Source organism: Dasypus novemcinctus, chromosome 10 (assembly GCF_030445035.2).
Source record: "Dasypus novemcinctus isolate mDasNov1 chromosome 10, mDasNov1.1.hap2, whole genome shotgun sequence".
In the NCBI taxonomy this organism is placed as follows: Eukaryota; Metazoa; Chordata; class Mammalia; order Cingulata; family Dasypodidae; genus Dasypus; species Dasypus novemcinctus.
The window spans coordinates 61,174,022-61,194,012 of NC_080682.1; the positions used below are offsets into that span (position 1 = coordinate 61,174,022).

General features: G+C 37.9%; 1 protein-coding gene across 2 annotated transcripts in view; it reads left to right on the top strand.

The window, feature by feature from the left end:
- The window catches only part of DCDC1 (doublecortin domain containing 1), a 661,015-nt gene that overhangs the window by 602,160 nt on the left and 38,864 nt on the right, over nt 1-19,991 (top strand). For both annotated transcript variants that reach the window (XM_071218130.1, XM_058305602.2), the window contains 4 exons: nt 628-816; nt 5,975-6,068; nt 11,670-11,837; nt 19,095-19,280. In XM_071218130.1, the coding sequence (XP_071074231.1) occupies nt 628-816; nt 5,975-6,068; nt 11,670-11,837; nt 19,095-19,280 (637 nt within the window). The remainder of the gene's footprint in view (nt 1-627; nt 817-5,974; nt 6,069-11,669; nt 11,838-19,094; nt 19,281-19,991) is intronic.

Sequence of the window (19,991 nt, forward strand, 5' to 3'; positions counted from 1 at the left end):
GTTTAATAAATGTTGATAGATTAATTTAACTGCTAATATGTTGCAATGCTTAATAAGTTTGATGTGTCTGCTTGATGCCTTAAGCTCCTTAAGTAAAACATATATTTTTAACTAACTTATCAGTGTATCATCATTTCCTTTTATATATTTTAGGAATGGTTATAGGGGATTAAAAAACATGGAGAATGGTATTCTATTTGCCATGGATACTGTGGATAGAGGATAGAAACAATCAACATGAACAGAACTAATTTGTTTCCCCATTTTAATTCCATATGCCCCCTCTCCTATTTCTTTTTCAAATTTCTCGTTTTCCTCTCTAACTAAATTACCTCTTCAACTGAATTTCTTTTCTCTCTGTTGATGACTTTCTCATATGATCTCATGGATAAACATTTATTTCGGTTGCAAAATATACTCAGAATTCTAATTTTTTTTATGTCGGCTTGGAAGCATAATGCTAATGGCATTGCTGCTGTTATGATGAGGATGATGCCTTACCATTACATGTTAATATGATTCACAGCGGGTCTCTTGCCAACAGAATTTACAATCTGCAGTATATCAAGTGCACAGGACATTTTTCTGCCACTAATGAGGTTTTCTTTATCTCGGTCATTTGTGCAGGCATGGTAAATTGCAGAAACTTTGCCATCAGCAGTTTGAATACAGAGATGGGCAGATTATAAGCCATGCTGCTCCTTGGCTTGTCTTGGGGGTGCAAGGTCCTGACCTTCGATCAGGCACTGAGGTGGTTTTGGTGGAGAAGAAATCTGATGATAGTCATCAACGCTGGATACACAAGGAAGGCAGCAGGTAAACCCATTATATTTGGGGGCTAATGTATCATATGGTGAATTGGAGCCTGGGAGGGCTGGCATAGTCTCTACAGAGGAGACAGGGCTATATTTGAAGGCTTTGGAGTTTCTATTGAACTTGGCTGACCATATATATTTTTTTAATCCTAGCTAAGGAAGTCAGAGAGCAAGTGAAATCAAATATAAGTGCTCAGTAGGCTACACACAACTTATCCACAATGGGATTCAGATAAGAAATGTGCAATCTGACCTACTAGGCATATGGTTTTATCTCACAGTCAAGATCAGAGGAGATTGGGGTCTCAACTAATTTCATTTTTATGATTTGAAGTGATCAAGTAAGAATTCTCAAAAGTCCCCAATTTTTCAATTTTGCAGTATTTTCCATTAACTCAATCCCCTGTCCCTATTTTACCTTCTACCTCTAACTTCATAAAATAACCAGCTCATGTTGTTTCTACTTGCACAGTAAAAACTAATTCTTACAGTAATAGATACATCAGCCTGACCCTTGATGGGATCCTGATTCAAGCCAGCTGCTGGCAAAAGTTAATTTCTGAGCCAATCAGGGAAAATTTAAAACAGCCTGGATATTAGATGTTAAGAAAGTCTTATTAATTTTGTTGAGTGTGATGTTTAATGGTTATGCTAAAAAGTTTTTTTTAAAGCCCTGATCTGTTGGATACACATTTTGGTATTCACAAATAAAATTAAAAGATATCTCATATTTGCTCTAAAGTATTCTAGCAAAATAAAAATTTTAAAAAGTTCAGAGGAATGGATGAAATAAGAATGGCAAATGTCAATCTGTGTTGAAGGTGGACAATGCATCCATGTTTTTTCATCACACTTTTCTGTTTTGATATTTATTTAAACATATTTTTTAATCTAAAGGAAAAACAAATTCCCTGTTTTAGATTGGTTTGCTTCAAAATCTACCATTAGTATAATATTATATTTTGGGTCTCCAGGGGCCTCTTTATCCTCTTGAAATACTCTACAAAATGTTGTGTACAAAATGTGTGTTTGTGCAGAAAAAGAAAAATATCTTTTCTGGGAAAGGAGGATGGTTTTCATTGACTTCAAAAAGGGTCGAGGTAAAAGGGTTCTGAATTACCACTTTGAAAAAGAGCACATAAGTTTGAGCAGGTGACAACAGCAGTGGGCCCAGCATGGGCAGGAGAGGAACTAGCCTTTACTCTGTCCACTGCCTGAGATGAGCAAGGCTGCCAGCAAGGAGCACTTGCTCAGCTTGTTCTAGAGAAGGCTGGAAAGCCAACTGTGTAGACAGATCTGGAGATTATGTTCCTTCACCTCATTCTCCTCCATTATGCTGCCTTTGTGATGTGGAGCCAGGACAGCAGGCTTTAGTCCCTCTGACAGATTTAGTACATGGGTCCCGAATTCATTCATTCAGCCACAGATGTTTTAGGTGTTGGTGCTTTTGCAAAGACGAAATCAGACAAAAATGCTTGCCCCTAATGCTATCCCATCTCAGTATTTCTGGAATTTAACAATACTCTTTACTGCCTGGCCTTCTGTATTATAGTAAGCTCCCAGTTTGAACCTAAATTGGAATTTGAGCATGGCCGATGATCAGGGTTGGTTATGCGTGGGGATGAGAAAGGTATTCCTAAGATAAGAGAAAGTCAAGAACAAGTATGATCCAGGAACAAGGACTTGGTCATTGGAGGAGAGGGCTAGTTCGGAGTCCTGCTCAGTGACTGCCACTTGTTTTACCTCCTGGTCCTGTCTTTTATTTTGAGTTTCATGGAAAAACCAGGAGTTAAGCGGGGGGAAGGGAAGGGCCATGAGTAAAAACAGAAGTTTGCCTGGAACTCCCTGAGATTTGGGGCCATGAACAGCACTGCTTTGGAAAACTGAACCAAGTATAACACAAACATAGAGACAGTAATTTCCAGTCCTTTCCACTTTTCAAAACACTGAAACTTCATCATCTGGAGGCCTCCCCATGTCCAGCCACAGCAGGAGATAGGGACAGTTGGTGGGAGAGGATGGCATTTATTGATCCCTCATTGGAAGCTTCAGAGTCCAAAGAGAAGAGGTGGAGTCATGGAGGTGCCCAGTGGGACAGGATTTGCTCATGAGTACATGAGTCACCCTCTAGGAGCTCCCAGAAATACTTGGGCGGGGAAGATTTGGCAGAGACCTGATCATTAGGTGTGGGCAAAATTTAGGGGAATGCATGTCTCATGGCAGAAGTGTGTGTGCATCGTGACCATAAACATGAACTTTAACCTACATTTGCCCTTTGCGTTTCACTCTCTGATCTTTCTTGTAAGTGGATATTGAAATTCATTTGTTTTGATATGCTGGTGGAGCCTGGACAACCTTGGGGAACGCTATGTAACAAAAACTTGCAGAAAATTGGGTTTATCTTAACCAGTCTTTTTACTTTTATGTTTTGTTCTGGCAGAAAGTTAGTGTTTAAGAGGGCAGCTGCCCATCCAGGATTTACAGAGAGAGTAGACAGAGTGGATGGGTGCCAGAATAAAGGGAAGGTAAAAAATGGATCTACTCAGTCACGGTATATAATACCCAGTGACTATCATAGCACTGAGAATTCTACCATTAGTGATTCAGTCCTTTGGATCTTGAATTGCTTTTTCATTTTTGCCTTGTATTTATCATAGAAAAATCTAGGTGATGGGATATCTTAAGCAACTATCAACAAAAAATCTTCAGGGAAATTATGACTGTGAGAACAGCCTTGCTGGTATAGCACATTGTCTAGACTAGAAGTACAAGAAATGAGAGAGGAACCCTGAAAAGGTAGGAGATTGCCCTAGACACATACTTGGTTTCCAGCCACACAGATGATCTAGTATCTTTCTCTCCTTTTTCACCTGGGTAAAAACCTGAATTAATTATTTGGTACAGGAAGGGAAATATGAGAGAGTCCTCTAATATAAAAATCCCCTCCACAGGATTCAAAATCATAAAGGAGAAAAGATAGTGTCATGGAATTTGGAGTTGAGAGATCTTCTAAACCTTCTAGTCTTAGTTATTTGATTATGAAACTAGGTAAACTGAGGCTCAAAGAGATTAAGTGGTTTGTATGTGCACACACTGCAGGTTAACATAAAAGCAGTGGTATTGTGCTGGATATTGCTGGGATACGGATGAGATCCTACCCTGTTGTTTGACACAAAGGGGACATGATGTAAAGTCTGTAAGTTTAGGCTCCCTGCAGGATGTAGGCACTCCTCCACCATAGGCAAGTACCAGCTGACTGCACTGCACCAAAAGTAAATGGACCACCGCCAGTACAGGTACTGAGTATGGCAATGGTGCTTGGGAGAAATTGCTATATCTGCTCTGGGCAGCAAAAGCATAGATTTAGCTAGGTAACTAATCTTGGCACCTCAGTAGGTCATTGTAGGAAATAGGCAAATATTCATTCATTTGAATAATATTATTGAGGGCCAATAAAAATGTAAGATACAAACTATGCAACATGCTGGGGCTACAGTGATAAATAATACAGAGTACCATCTCTCATGCAGTGCACAGTCATGATAAAAGATAAATTTGATTTTTATAAAATCAAATGCCCTTCTGGATTTAAAATAATACCTCATTAACTAAAAACAGAAGGAAGAAATACAAATACATTATAAGGTTAATAGTGATTAGCCAGTAGGATTATGATTGAATTTTAAAATTCTATAATATTTTTACTATGTTTTCCTATAGTTTCTAAAGCCTTTCCAATGAGCATACATTGTTTTAGGTTTTAAAATATTTAAATTAGAGATCTGAATTTTTTAGGACTTGAGTGGTAAAATATATTACTTTTATAAAAGATTCCCTACCACCTTTAACTGTCCCCCAGGCCCACTTAATTAAACTTTATATTTAGGACAAGTTAACTTTTCCACAGCTTGAAGGCCTTTGCTTTATAGTATAAATAAATATGTTGGCAAAAGTAAAGAATTGGCTTTTCTATACAGACAATAGCCTTGAACATTTGGTTTATTTTTGTCTTTAAGTGATGCAAAGAGAAGAATTCGAGAGTTTTAGCCCAATATTTTTCATTTTGCTTTTGAGTCAAGGAGTCTTAATGTTAGCTCCAATGTAAGATTATTTAAAAATATTCAGCATACATCTTGAAGCTCCTTTTGAAAAATAGAAATTTGAGATAAAGCATTAAAATAATAACAATAATTATTAACAGTTTCTAATACTAAATGCTATGTGCCAGGAAATAGTCTATACTTTCACATACATTAACTCATTTTATTCCCATAACAGACCCATAAAGTATACACCATTATTCCATTTTATAGATGGGGAAACTGAGGTAGAGGGTTGTTAGGGAAGGCTATACTACTGAGAGGTAGCTCCAGAATTCATGCTTTTAATCACTGCCATGGCTTTATAGGAAAATGGGTGTGTAGGGCATATCAGCCTGGGTACAGCCAGAAGATGGAAACCACACAGTGATTTAAACAGGGGAAGTTAAATATATAGACTTATTTAACTATGGTATAAGAGTAACAAGCAGATAGAAGAAAACTCTATATGGTACCCTAAGACTGAGGGAGAGCACCCAAGGAAGGACAGGCTTGGGATGCTGATCCCTTCCTGAGGCTGTGGTTCAGACCGCGTAGGAAAGTTTTATTGCAACACATGAGCTGGTTTGCTTGGGCTACTGCTGGTATGTAGCATCTGGTTGTTGAACAAGCAGGAATGTAGGTTGGGTGCAGCAGTGGCCAGGCACATGCACGTACAAAGGGAAGGGGGGCACTAGTGTGGAGGCCTGGAGCACATGATGTCCATGTTGACAGGGCTGGGAGAAGTTGATCACCAGGCCAGGGTTCTGAGGGAACATGCATTCAGGGGGCCTGGCTGGGGCAAATAATCCCTGGATACCTTCCATCCCAACTGCTGACCCACAATGCAGCAGTCGGAAACAGCAGGAGGGGCCCCTCCTTCTCTATTGTTCTTCCAGCACCCTCTACTGAGAAAGTTCACCATTATGCTCAGTGTAGAGGAGAAATGCTTAAAGGACTCACCTCCATTATCACAGAGCTGAGATTTTGGAGCTGAGATGTAATACTTTGATAAGCACCAAGAGGGGCATCTAATCTGGTCATGCTGCTTTGTAATGTGACTAATCCTGTTTTCCCAAGGACCTTTCACCTGGTTGGCAATCCAGATCTTGTGCTGGCAGTATCTATGACCAAGGCTGGGAATGATGTCTATGGCTATCCTGTTATTGTTCAGGTAAGGTATGTAAGGCTAAAAAGTAATCATGGGCCTTTATTTAATTAAATATAAATAAAACTTTATGCTTCCTTATTGTGAAGGGAAAAAAATGGCTGTCATAGAATCCTACCTTGAATATCACTGTTAAAACATTTACATTCGTCTGCTTAGACTTCAAATTGAACATGTTCATGTGACTCTTAACTTAGTTTACCCTAACAGATGGTGATGGTGGGCTTGCTGCTGGCCAGGCACTGTTCTAGTTACTGAAGTCCAATGGTGAGCACAACAAATGGTCCCAACAGCTTTCCTGGTATTCACGGCTTCAGTGGTGGGTTTATGTAAGTGAATGGCTGAGAGATTCACATGTTTCAACTTCAGTGATTGGGAGCATATGTAAGTCTGCCATTTCCTGGCAGCTGAAAGCAGGGGACATGGTCAGGGAAGTCTGCCTGCAGGATGTGAGCTCATCAGTGCTAATTCGACTCAAAGACCCATTTGAAATACACTTTTACAAATGTTCATAGCAGCAAAACAATTTTTTTGGAGATTCCAGAGAAATCTGGCATCAATTTGTGCTTTGAGCAAAGACCTAGGGGATTCTTTTTTCAAGATTGTCTGTCGTCCTCAGTTACTTATAGCCAAAAAACACTAGAAGGATATGTACTTTTCCTTGTTAGAGGGAAAAAGTTTAGGTGCATCCCTGCTCTGCATTCATTTTCTGCATCTTCTTTAGTATTTGCCATCTATTGGTTGGACAGAATGTATTGTCTCCAGATAATACTTGTTTTATTCCATGTCTTTTAATAGCAGTGAGTCAACTTGTTTTGCAGGTCCTGAATTTAAAAATTGGGACATAACAATCTGGAAAAATATCAAAGCTTAATTAAGTTTTCCATCCAGATGATAAATATAGGTGAAAATTTTATTCTAGGAGACACAGTATCTATAACATTACATTCTTCTCTGTCAGGTGCCTCTTTGGCATAGATCACAGTGAGGTAAAACCTCATACAGACCCAAACTTAGTACCTTAATCGGTTTCATACAATTATAGATATGGTTGTTTTCCTCTAAGTTTCCCATTTTATAAGTGGTAAGTTTGATCTCAAGGTAATTTGTATTACCTTTCAAAAAGTTTTTTTCTGTTTAATTTTTATTTCTTGAAATAATCAGTTTGTGAGATAATATTAAAAAATAAAAATGAGGCATGTTAGATCAATGCTAATAGAGCCCTTCCTGTTCCTTGAAAATGTAGTCTTTGACTTTCCAGACTCTGAGGGAGGCTATTGTCTGACCCATTAAATCAATCCTTAAGATTCATATATTTCCCACTTTACTATCAATCTCTCTATTGGTAAAGCAGGTGTTATTAATTATAAAATTCAGGGAGCAGGGAAGTGACTGTGGCTCAATCAGTTGGGCTCCCGTCTACCATATGGGAGGCCCTGGGTTCGAGTCCCAGGACCTCCTTGTGAAGGCAAACTGGCCCATGCTCCACGGAGAGCTGATGGCCTGTGTGCTGCAGAGAGCTGGTGCAGCAAGATGACCCAACAAAAGGAGACAAGCAGATACAGAAAAAAATGTGCAGTGAATGGACACAGAGAAGAGACAGCAAAGAATGGAACAAGCCACAAGGGGGGGAATAAATAAATAAATAAATACAATCTTAAAAAAAATAATTCAGGGAGCAGATGTAGCTAAAGTGGTTGAACACCTCCTTCCCAAGTACAGGGTCATGGGTTAAATCCCTGGTACCTCCTAACAAATTTATATATATATATTATTATTTATATTATTTTATGTGTATATATATATAAATCCTTGCGGTATCATGATCTGTTTGGCTGAAACTAATCTAGTGGCTCAAATTCTGTTAAAAGAAAACTATTCCTTTTTTTATTTATGTTTGAGCCAAGTCTTATAATTAGACTAAATATGCTGTTTCTATTACTTATAACACTGTGTGATCACATTTTTTAAAAAAATCAAACCTCATTGATAATTAGCGAAATGTAAATTAAAGCATCAATAAGGTGCTAATTTTTATCTATTAAATTGACAGTGTTTTGGGAGGGATTGACCATTTTTAACAAGATTGTAAGAAAGATGGGCCATTTCATATATTATTGGTATAAAAGTAAACTAGAGTGACCTTTGTAGAAATCACTTTGATATGATACAGCATAATCTTTACAATGATCATATTCTAGTATCAGCAATTCCATTTCTAGGAAATTGTCCTAAATATAGTATCATGAACTTGCACAAAGATTTATTTACATGATTGTTCATTGCTGTTTTGCTATAATAGGGCAAATTTGAGAAAGAACCTACATGTTTAATGATTGGGGATTAGTGAAATAAAATGTCTTAAGATGAAATTTTATATATTCTTTTAAAATGTTAGGAAAAATTTATGGATTGTCATTAGATTAAAAAGATAAAGTTCCAGAAGTTCTGGGAAGATCATGTCAGAACAGACAAGCAGGGATCAACTCTCTCACAAAAACAATGGAGAGAGGGCCAAAAGCTGTCTGAGGAACCTGCTTTGGGGGTCAGTAGACCAAGACAATGCTGTGAAACCCTAGGAGGGTGAGAGATAGAGAGATGAAGAATCCAAAATGACAATCGTGAGTTACCGAACTCCTGTGGCGGCCTGGAAGGGAACTCGTCCCCCACCCTCAAGGTATGCAGCCTAGATAAAACTCCTGGCCCACTGCAGCCAACTGAGAGGGAACAGGCTTCTTCCTAATTCAGAAAAGGGAAGATGTGGCAGAGGGCAGAGAGTGGTTCCTCTTCAGTGATTTTGGCAAGCAGAGCCTACTATGAATCTTGGCTTTGGCCAGACCAGAAATATGGGCAAGCAGAGGATGAAAAAAACACCTCTGGGGAAAGGTTCACTGGTGATCACCATCTGCTGGCTGGCTGGGAAACTGCAAGGAGAAAAGCTACTTTTTGGTCCCACTTAGCCCAAACTCCTGGGAGAAAATCTGCCCCATTAGTGAGTCCCTGGTCTGATTTTGATAACTTAAGCTGGGAAATTTTAAAGATTCAAAATAAGTTGAACCAAAACTCAAAGAAGAGCCATGATTAAAAACAACAACAAAAAACCAGCACAAAAACCAATAGGCTCTTGAAATCAAGAAATTGACCATCAGAGTAAATTCACCAACGAGATGGCCCAGCCAAAGGAACAAACCAAATATCTGGATAAGATACAGGATTTTTTTTAGAGATTTTATCTTTATTTATTTATTTCTCTCCCCCTCTCCCCCATGCCCCAGTTGTCTGTTCTCTGTATCTATTTGCTGCATGTTCTTCTTTGTCTGCTTCTGTTGTTGTTAATGGCACGGGAATCTGTGTTTCTTTTTGTTGCATCATCTTGTTGTGTTCTCCGTGTGTGTGGTGCCATTCCTGGGCAGGCTGAACTTTCTTTCACGCTGGGCAGCTCTCCTTAAGGGGCACACTCCTTGCGTGTGGGGCTCCCCTATGTGGGGGACACCCCTGCGTGGCATGGCAGTTCTTGTGTGCATCAGCACAGCACATGGGCAAGCTCTACATGGGTCAAGGAGGCCCAGGGTTTGAACCGCGGACCTCCCATGTGGTAGGCGGATGCCCTAACCACTGGGCCAAGTCTGCTTCCCAATGAGATACAGGATTTAAGACAACTAATCAATGATAATCATGCAAATCTTCTAAATAAATTCAAAGAATTGAAGGAAAATATGACTAACGAGATAAAGGATATTAAGATGACACTGGGCAAGCACAAAGAACAATTTGAAACCTTGAAAAGAAAAGCAACAGAGCTTATAGGAATGAAAGACACAATGGATGAGATTAAAAATACATTAGAGGTAACAAACAGCAGATTTAAATTGATCAAAGATCAAAATAGTGACATTGAGGGCAGAACATCCAAACTGGAAAAGACAGAAAAACAGAAAGGGAAGAGAATAGAAAAAATGGAAAAGAGTCTCAGGGGATTAAATGATAATGTACTAAATTCTCTAATAGAGTGGCATGAACCTCTAGAGCTTATAGGCAGTGCCTAGAGAAAGAGGACAGATCAACACACCAGGCCCTTGATCTTGATCTTGATGCTTGTACTTATGAACCTTTTATGTTTTAAAATTGAAACTTAGTCTAGTAATATATGTTGCCTAAGGGTTACCTTCTGAAAACCTCATTGTTAATCAAATATGACCTCTTTCTAGCCATACTCAGCATATAAACTCACTGCTTTCTCAAGAATGTGGGACATGACAACCAGAGAGGGACCACCCTGGCACTGAGGGATTATTACCAAGCTCCAAACTAGTGATGCATTTGGAAAAAAAAAAAGACCTAGACCAAAAGGGGGAAATATTAAATACAAATGAGTTTTTACAACTAAGAGATTTCAAAGTGAGTCAGGAGGTCATTCCAGAGGTTATACTTATGCACATCTCAGGAGGATCTCACTGACTGCCACAGTAAACAATGCTTCAAGCAGGGGTACTCCTGAAAGCTCTAGAGACATCTGGACACTATAGGCAGAGCAGACAATCCCAGGAAATTGGTACCCTATTGGTGGGCCTTGTCTTGGAATATATGTTAACCTATCTCCCCAATGTAACTGAGTTAGACTTATTTATAATTTCCCTACACATGGCTCTTTTACCCCTTTTATTCAAACCTATAATTAGCACTATACCCATTAAATATATGTCCCAGAGACTTAAATCTTTAGGCTGTTCATACGCCAGTCGAGCCCTGAATCTTAGCACATTTGCAGCCAACACTTACCCTCTAGTTCCTTGGACTCGCCCAGGACAACTGATAAAAGGATGATGATGGACAATGCCTATCTCAAAAAACAGAGACTACCCACAACTACAATCGAGACAGTTCCATCCATCTTTGCCTGGGATCTAAGCTCCCTTTCAAGCATAAATGGAGTGGGCATCACCATCCCCAAATCCTCAAGATTGGGGAATATATAAACACAAGGGGGTGTGGAATGCAACTATGGAGCAAAGTAGATTCATTATTATTCTAGTAATGGAAGTACTTGTAACACTGATATAAAGACTGGTCACCAGAGGTTCTGAGGGGAGCAGAGGGAAGAATAGGTATAACATGGGGTATTTTGGGGATATTGGAATTGTTCTGCCATGATATTGCAGTGATGGATATAGGCCACTATATGTTTTGTCAAAACCTATAAAACTGTGCAGGGCAAAGTGTAAACCATAATGTAAACTATAGACCATGAATAGTAACAATGCTTCAATATTTGTTCATCAAATATAACAAATGTATCACCTTATGAAAAATGTTATTAATAGGGGAAATTGTGAGAGAGTGAGGAGGTAGGGTAAATGGGAAGCACCTGTATTTTTTATGTGACTTTTTTGTAATCTAAAACTTCTTTAAAAATAAAGGAAAAAATAGGACTAATATGAACAGGAAAAAATATAATCTGAATAAAACAATAATAGTAGTTATTACTAGATAATAGAATCATGAGGGATTATCTATACTTTCTGAATTTTTACATTGAAAGATATGACTGCTTTATTCATCTCATAAACTCTCCTATTTAACTCCATAATATCTGCTTCTTTTTTCCAGAAATATAAGCCTTATAACAATGGGACTTCCAATCAAAAATGGCATTACATGGAAAATATGAAAGTTTTTATTGCCTTTCATAGCACTGTACTTAATAAGGAAATCACAGCAGCAAATTATGCTGGTATTTGTACATCCTCTGTGATTAAAGAACACATTGACCAAGCAGTAAGTGGTTTCTTCTTCCTGAAAATAAAGGAAAAATAGGATAAAATAGGGTAATTAAGCAAAAACCTTTTTTTTCCCCCTAGAAAACCTCATATTCATATAAGTTGAATGCTGAGTTTTGAATGTAATAAGTTAGACTCCATGAATCTATTTAGGAAGAATGAAGGAAAATTGATGTTATTTCTCTGCTTCAGTTGTTTCAATGATCTCTGATCACTGACACAATCTTTGGTTTACCAGTTCATTAGAACACATCTGAGGGAGGATATTCACTGATGTACCTGCCACATAGGTATACCTGTCACAAGTATCCCACACTAGATGTCACTCCACCCTCCAAAGAATATTAAAATGTGAATGATTGTGACTTTAACTATATTACATTATTCGAAGTATAGGACTAAGTGTGAATATACTTTAATTTCAAAAGGAAATCCCAAGTTTGGTCCTTTAATTCTTGTAAGGAATTATTTGCACCATATTTCACAAATACCTGAGAGATGACTGGGGATCATTGGGTCAAGCCACTTTTCCACTGTTGATGACCACTGGCCTATAGAAAATCGAAATCTCACAATTCACCCTACAGGGCCCTTCTTGTCCTGCCCCTCAGACAGTTCTATCTAAACTGCTGCCTCTTCTCTAACCCATCATTCCCTAGCACTACTGAATAATTTTCAGTTGTCCAAATGTACCATACCATTTCGCACATTTCTGTTTTTGACCATTCTATGCCCCCTGCCCTTTTGTTCTTTGTCTGTGATCTCATACAAGTTAGCAAAGAAGATAACAAAGATGACTGAGGACATCTGAAAAGAATTCAGGAGCCAACTTAAACAGTCTCATATTGTTCAAAGATGGAACAATTTGAGTATCAAAAAGACTAATGAATGCATTGGATTGGCACATAACAGATATGTTTAGATCCATGTGTTCATACTGATATTTAACAACAACAATTCATTGTCCAATATTGGAGAGTGTTAAAGAATTAAGTAATTATTTTGAAAACTGGGAGAAAAAAAGGACCAAATGTTTATTCTTCTTTTCCTTTTTGAAATGTACTTCAGGATAGCAAAACATTTGATTAGAGCAAGCTTCACTTCATAGAAATATCAGTTAGTAAATGAATAAGGTATGAAAAAATGATTATTTTGCAACATTTAATAAATTAATGGAACTAGTAGCTCATCACTGACTTTGAGTAACTTACAGCATTACAAAAAGAGATACAACAGATATGCGTCCCCTGATGGAAGAAGAGTGTATTGCTTAAGAAGTGCTCTTGCATAAAAAAAATAGCTAGCTGGAATTTAACCAGAACTCTCATTCTAGCTACTAATTTACTGAAAATATGGGGAACAAACAGAGGAACATGTTAAAAGACAAAACAAGCATGTAGTCAGCAAAGTCCTAACTGAACGAAAAGCTACAACAAATAAATTGCAAGAACAAAAAAGAATGAGTTATAGGGAGACTATGGATATTAAAAGAAACTTAGGAGAATATATAAACCAATTATACTGGATGAACTTATTTTGATTCTGCTTTGAATAAACTGAAAAAAAAATGGAGAGAGAACAATTTGGGAAATTTGAATACTGATTGAATTTATTCTATATTAAGATATTATTATTTATTAATTTCTAGGTGTGATAATGTAGTTATGATTTTTTAAGTGTCCTTAATTTTCAGAAGTGCATACTGAACTATTTAAGAATTAAAGGATCAGTATCCTGGATTGCTTCAAAATAATCAGGATGAGAAGGGAACTGGGTGAGGATATAGATGAAATAAAATTGACCTGGAGTATTCCATTGTTGAAGATGGGTGAAGGATCCATGAGAGTTTATCATACTTTTGTACATGATTAAAATTTTCCTGTGATTATACAACTCATGCTTTCATTGGCGCTGTAGACCTGATGAGAAAGGAAAGGAGAGAGTAATTATAATGATAGACCATGATATCTAAGCTTAATTAGGAGGGCAGTAAATTTGGAGGTGTGATGAATAATGAAAGAGTGGTCCCTGGGTTGAAGTCTTTGGTGGATGTCTTGGTGTTCCGCTTAAGAAAGTGTTAACACTTTAAGCACTAAAAGTTTTCTATTTGAAACTTTCATTAGAAATCTCTTTGAAAATGTTTTGCTATAATTTTCCTTAAACAGCATGGGCAGAATGTCATATAACCAAGTCTGGGCAACCGATATGCTGGTTACAGTGCTACATGGGACAGTTGGCACCTAGGCTTTACTATGAACTCATTTTGCCACTTGTTTTCTTAAAATAAAAAAAAAAATTCTTGAAGGCCATATGCTTTCCTGTCATTTTCCTTCTAATGAGAGTTTAGGGTAGAAGAAGATGCATCAACATGGCACTTTTTTGCAAAATAGATTCTTGAATTGGATACACAAACAGCCTTCTAAAATTGGTTTTTGAATTTTAATAGAGTTGCCCTTATCTATGGCTTCATCGATGGTTTTGCTTTTGTTTTTTAGTATCATCAACAGCACACCTACTTCATTGCCAGTAAACCCCTCAGTCTCCTGGTCCTCATGACCATCTTGTGACTCTTTAGATACGTTTTCCTATAACCTTGGGTGCTTTTTGCAACTCTACTTAAAATATAGGCTCCTTATGACTTTCATTAGCATCCAGATGACAGTTGTGGAAACTGAGTGATGGGTACATGGGGTTCACTCTACTGTTCCCCTTTTTTTTTGGATATGATGGAAATATCCCATTATAAAAAGGAAAGGAAAGAAAGAACTCCTAGAGTTTCAGCCTGAGTGATTATAAAACTGGAAATTTTCTCTGTATCATATAATCAAAGTGCATTTTATTTGTGTTGATCAAAATACAACTTTCCAGTTTTTGATAATGTGTGTCTACTGTTAGACACTGCTTCAGAACTAGATAGTCTCACATATATTGCCTCATTTACGTGTAATAAAAATTTGTATGAATTTATTCACCCCATTTTGCAGATGGAGAAATAAAGGTTGGTAAAGAAACTGAATGATTTACTCAGTCACATTATCTATTATACTATAGTTAACTGTCATTATCAACTAGATTAACCCCATGCCACAGACCGTATCTATATAGAGCCAAATGAACAGGTAAAATTAATCATTTCAATAAGTCAATGAATATTTACAGGATAAAAAGAATTGGTCAAACCAATTGCCTGGTATTCTGTACACAGAGAACCTACAGCTAACTGATTGAACTTGTAAACTCTGTTTGCATCCTGCAGGCAGAACCTAATCTTGGGAGCAATGCAAATATATTGCATTTTCCTTTCCATCAGCAATTTCAAAGCAGTATTAAGTGTGAATGAATTGACCAAAATTCCAGTTTACATTTTGTACTTGAAACCTTGTCAAAATGGAAAATTCAGGGACTATCAAAATGGTAGCACCATAGTCATGGGGATCCATGTCTTAATGAATGAATAATCTACTTTCTGGGTACTCTCAATGTGCTTCTTCAGTGTAATGAGGAAAATCATAGGACAAAACTCACCAAAAAGCCCATGTTTTTATATACAAATGATCTGTACATAGTAGTCATTCAATTCCATCTGAGGTGATAGTTTTATTTCCTGCCTTCTAGCAATTTGTAGAAAGATATGTACCAATCAAGAAATCCAGAATGGAATTTAAGAATTAGAACTGCAAAAGTATCATCTAAAAGTTTGCTTTGAATTAGGATAGCTCTATGTACTTAAAGGAAGTAGCTGAGACAATATAGCATAGGTTAAAAAGCCACAAATTTGGAATCAGAAGTCATAGTTTTATATTTCATTTCTGCCACTTACTATTTGAATATCCTTGGATAAAAATTTTCTTCTCTGAGTCTTTGTTTTTATCATCCGTAAATTGGGAATGATGATATTAATTCTGACTGTACATAACTTTTAGCCTTGTTGTGAGGAACAAAGCAAATTACATAGTGTATACAAAAGTACTTTAAATTTTACTATATAAGTTTTCATATATATTTAAAAGTAGAGAGACCAGTACAATGAAACCAAATATGCCTATTGTCTAGATTCAACTATTACCAAGGTTTTGTTTCATTTGCAAACCCCAGACATCAGAGCATTTCACCCCTAACTTAAGCACGCTTGTCTAAAAGAAAACATTTTCATACATAATCATCATATTATCACACCTAATGAATTAACAATAATTCCTTGGGCATCTAGTACTCTGTTCTTAATCACATTTACTAAATTGTCTTGCACAATTCTTTTTATATTTTGTTGATTTGGGTCAGGAACCAAACAAATTCCCCTTGTGACATTTGGTGGCAGAATCTGAGTCCATTGTCCTATAGAATGTCTCTTCTCTGGACTGCAGGATTGCGGATTTACCTCCCTTTGGTGACCTTTAACTTGTTTTTCTGTCCCCCATAATTCCCATAAATGAAATTTGGCACTAGAGGTATAATTAGGTTTATGTGGTATATTTTTTTTTGGCAAAAGTCTTCGTAAGTTTTCATGTATATTTTACATTTATCACTTATGGAGGCACACAATACCTGAATTTTCCATTTTTTTAGGTATAGTAACACCCTGATCCTACCATTAAACAATTTCCCATTGACTTTTCGTCTAATGTCACCCTTTTGCGATCTTTGCCTATATCAATGATTTTATTAGGAGTTTCAAAATCAGCACTTTTTTTCTAATTCTGTCATACACACACACTGACATTTATAAATAGAACTTTTAATATAGGTATCATCTTGCCTAATCAGCTAGATATTTGATTATGCAAAAATATGGTTTAGAAGAGAAGACAGGATTAATACTTGTTTCTTTTTTTTTCTGTTTTCTTTTTTTTGTCTTTATTTTTTAAATATTACATTAAAAAAATATGAGGTCCCCCTATACCCCCCACCCCCCTTACCCCACTCCTCCCCCCATAGCAACAGTGTCCTCCATCATCATGAGACATTCATTGCATTTGGTGAATACATCTCTGAACACCGCTGTACCTCATGGTCAATGGTCCACATTATAGCCCACACTCTCCCACGTTCCATCCAGTGGGCCATGGGAGGACCTACAATGTCCAGTAACTGTCCCTGCAGCATCACCCAGGACAGCTCCAAGTCCCGAAAATGCCTCCACATTTCATCTCTTCCTCCCATTCCCCACACCCAGCAACTACCATGGCCACTTCATCCACACCAATGCCACATTTTCTTCGATTACTAATCACAATAGTTCATGAATAGAATATCAGTAAGTCCACTCTAATCCATATGCTATTCCTCCATCCTGTGGACCTTGGAATGGTTGTGTCCACTACACATCTATATCAAGAGGGGGCTTAGATTCCACATGGATGCTGGATGCAATCCTCCTGCTTTCAGTTGTAGGCACTTTCAGTTGTAGGCTGCATGGTGTGGTGGTTGACCTTCTTCACCTCCATGTTAGCTGAGTGGGGTAAGTCCAATAAACCAGAGTGTAGGAGCTGAAGTCTGTTGAGGCTCAGGGCCTGGCTATCATATGGTCAGTCCAGAAATTCAGATCCCCTAGGTATATATTAAACCCCAGCACCAACTACAGTTCTGGTAAAAGTAACAGGAGAGGCTTGTGAAAAAAGATTACATCTGAGTCCAGCTCCATCACACAAAAACACAAACTCCAAAGAAGGGCCAACTGACATGGCACTGAACTCCATCTGCCATGACCATAGGACCTGTGGGTCTCTGTAGCCCTCAGAAGACCCAATACCTGGGGTTGTATCTATTTTATATGTCTCTGGAACTCTGCTGAGGTGTGCATAAGGGCAACCCCTCTGATAACCTCCCAGCTCTCTTTTGGAGACTCATAGCCATATAAACTCATTTGTCCTTTCCATTTCTCCCTTCATTCAGGTCAAAAAGCGTTTTTAACTCCTAGTATTATATGTAGACTGAGGTATTCTGCTGGTCCAAGTTGATCCTTTTATTCAAGGTCCTTTTCTAGTTACATCATCAGCTGGTACTTGGTAGTAATCCCTCGGCACCAGGGAGGCTCATCCCCGGGAGTCATGTCCCACACTGGGGGCGGGGGGGCGGGAAATTGTTTCTATCTGTCTCACTTATCTACGGCTGCGTAATGAACCACCTGAAAACTTAGTGCTTTCAACCAACAACTACTTTTTGTTTTGCGGTTCAGCAGTTTGGCTTCTGTTCTGCTAGATGGTTCTATGGGCCTTGTCTGGGTACACTAATGCAACTGAACTCATCTGGCGAGTCTTCAGAGATCTGGTGGGTCCATGAGGACTGAATAGTCAAAGAAAGTCTCCCTCACATGTCTGGTGGCTGGCAGGCTGTAACCTGGAGGCCTTGGTTATCCATTCACATGGCTACTTACACAGGCTAGCTCACATTTGTTCATGTTGTGGTCTCAGGGTTCCATTTATAACCAAAAGAAAACAAGTCCCAGTGCAAGTACTTCTTGGTATAATATAATGCTTCTGCTTGTATCACATTTGCTAATGCTACATTGGCCAAAGCAAGTGACATGGCTTAGCCTAGATTCCAGGAAAGGAGAAAGAAGCTCCACTTCTTGAAGAGCAGTGAAGTCACATTTTAAAAGGGCATGCAAACAGAGATGGGTCAGTTTTACTGCGGCCATCTTTGCAAATAATCCACCACATCTCCTAATGACCGATTTTCAGTTAGAAATTAGTGGCAATTCACTCCAGTGAGTAATGGCTTTATTTAAGTTTGTTTTTAAAAGTTTTATTTATATTTTTAGTATCATTATTAACTCATGGGGTTTTACATATTCAGAGTATTTCAGCTGTCTTTATTTGGATATTCCCAAATTGTCCCACTTGGTGCTGATGGAAGGTTCCTTTGTGTAGGCTCCTGTGTTTCTTTAACTCTTAGATGGTTTTCTTTCTTTTTGGACACAATAAGACATCCCCTGCTTATTTTGTATATTTCTTGCCCCAAATCTAGAATCAGCCATTCCTCCAAGAAATTCTGGTTCCAGAAACCGGTTGTGCCAATTGATACTGAATTATCATTGCCTCTTGGATTTTTTTGATCAACAGGTCTTAGAAATACATTCAAAAAATTTTTTAAATATATAATATTATTAAGGAGCAAATAATGTATTCATACTGGTATTTCAAATTTAGCATTTGGGGGTTATAAAAGTGCTTTATTTATATTGTAAAGTGTTCTGCAAAAATGCTATCATAATTTAGATGCATATATATGAAAGTGTCTTTTTCTCCCATTTTAGGGATACTATTATCTCTCACCTGGTGGAAAGAGAAAAACGATGCTCTGCCTGGCTTGTGGACAATCCATGAGAGTAGAGAAGGGACTGAAACAGTTGCTTCCAGGGATCCCATTCCTCTGTGCCTCTGGCACCAAGAGCCAGAAGCCCTTATCACTAGGGCCTTTCAAGGTCATCAGTGTGACCAAGGTGTGTAACGATCTGCTCTCTGCTAATGCATGTGTGGCAACAGTTTGGAAACTTCGATGCATTCATTATCTGCCTTGCACTCCAGTTCATCTCCACTCATCCAATTCATCTTCATCAGATGCACCTTTACCATTTTACCTGCATTGATTTCCTTTTCCCCATTGTAATTTAAAATATATTTTCTACTGATAGTTCAATACACTCTTTGAAGTTAATTGGGCACTTCTGCTGCTTTAATCATCTACTGACACCTTTCACTGCTCTCTGTTGCATTTAGGCGAGGAAATCACTGCAAATCTTTACTTAGTCGAGCAGCATTTTTGCCTATGCCACTGAGTAAACTCCTTTTTTACTACTATGGAACATTTCAGAGGGGATTTGACATGTTGCTGCTAATGACTGTTTAGGTTGAGTGCTTGTTCACGTAGCCATGTCTAATACTATTTATAGCTCACCGAGAAAGAAATCTCTGCACTCTGTGATCTTAATTTAAACTGGCACCTTCTTAAAAATCCTTTCCTTCAAATTTAGAAGTGAGAAGAGCTAACGGGGACTTACACCTTTGTAAAAAAAGGGGGCAGGAAGTTAGGGAAATTTGAGGTCTGGCTTGCAGTATGCTCCACGGGGCAAGCCCATTCCATTCTCAGATAACCCTCCTTGCTCTCCCAACAAGTTTCAATAAACATCAACCGAAACAGTAACTTAAAAAAG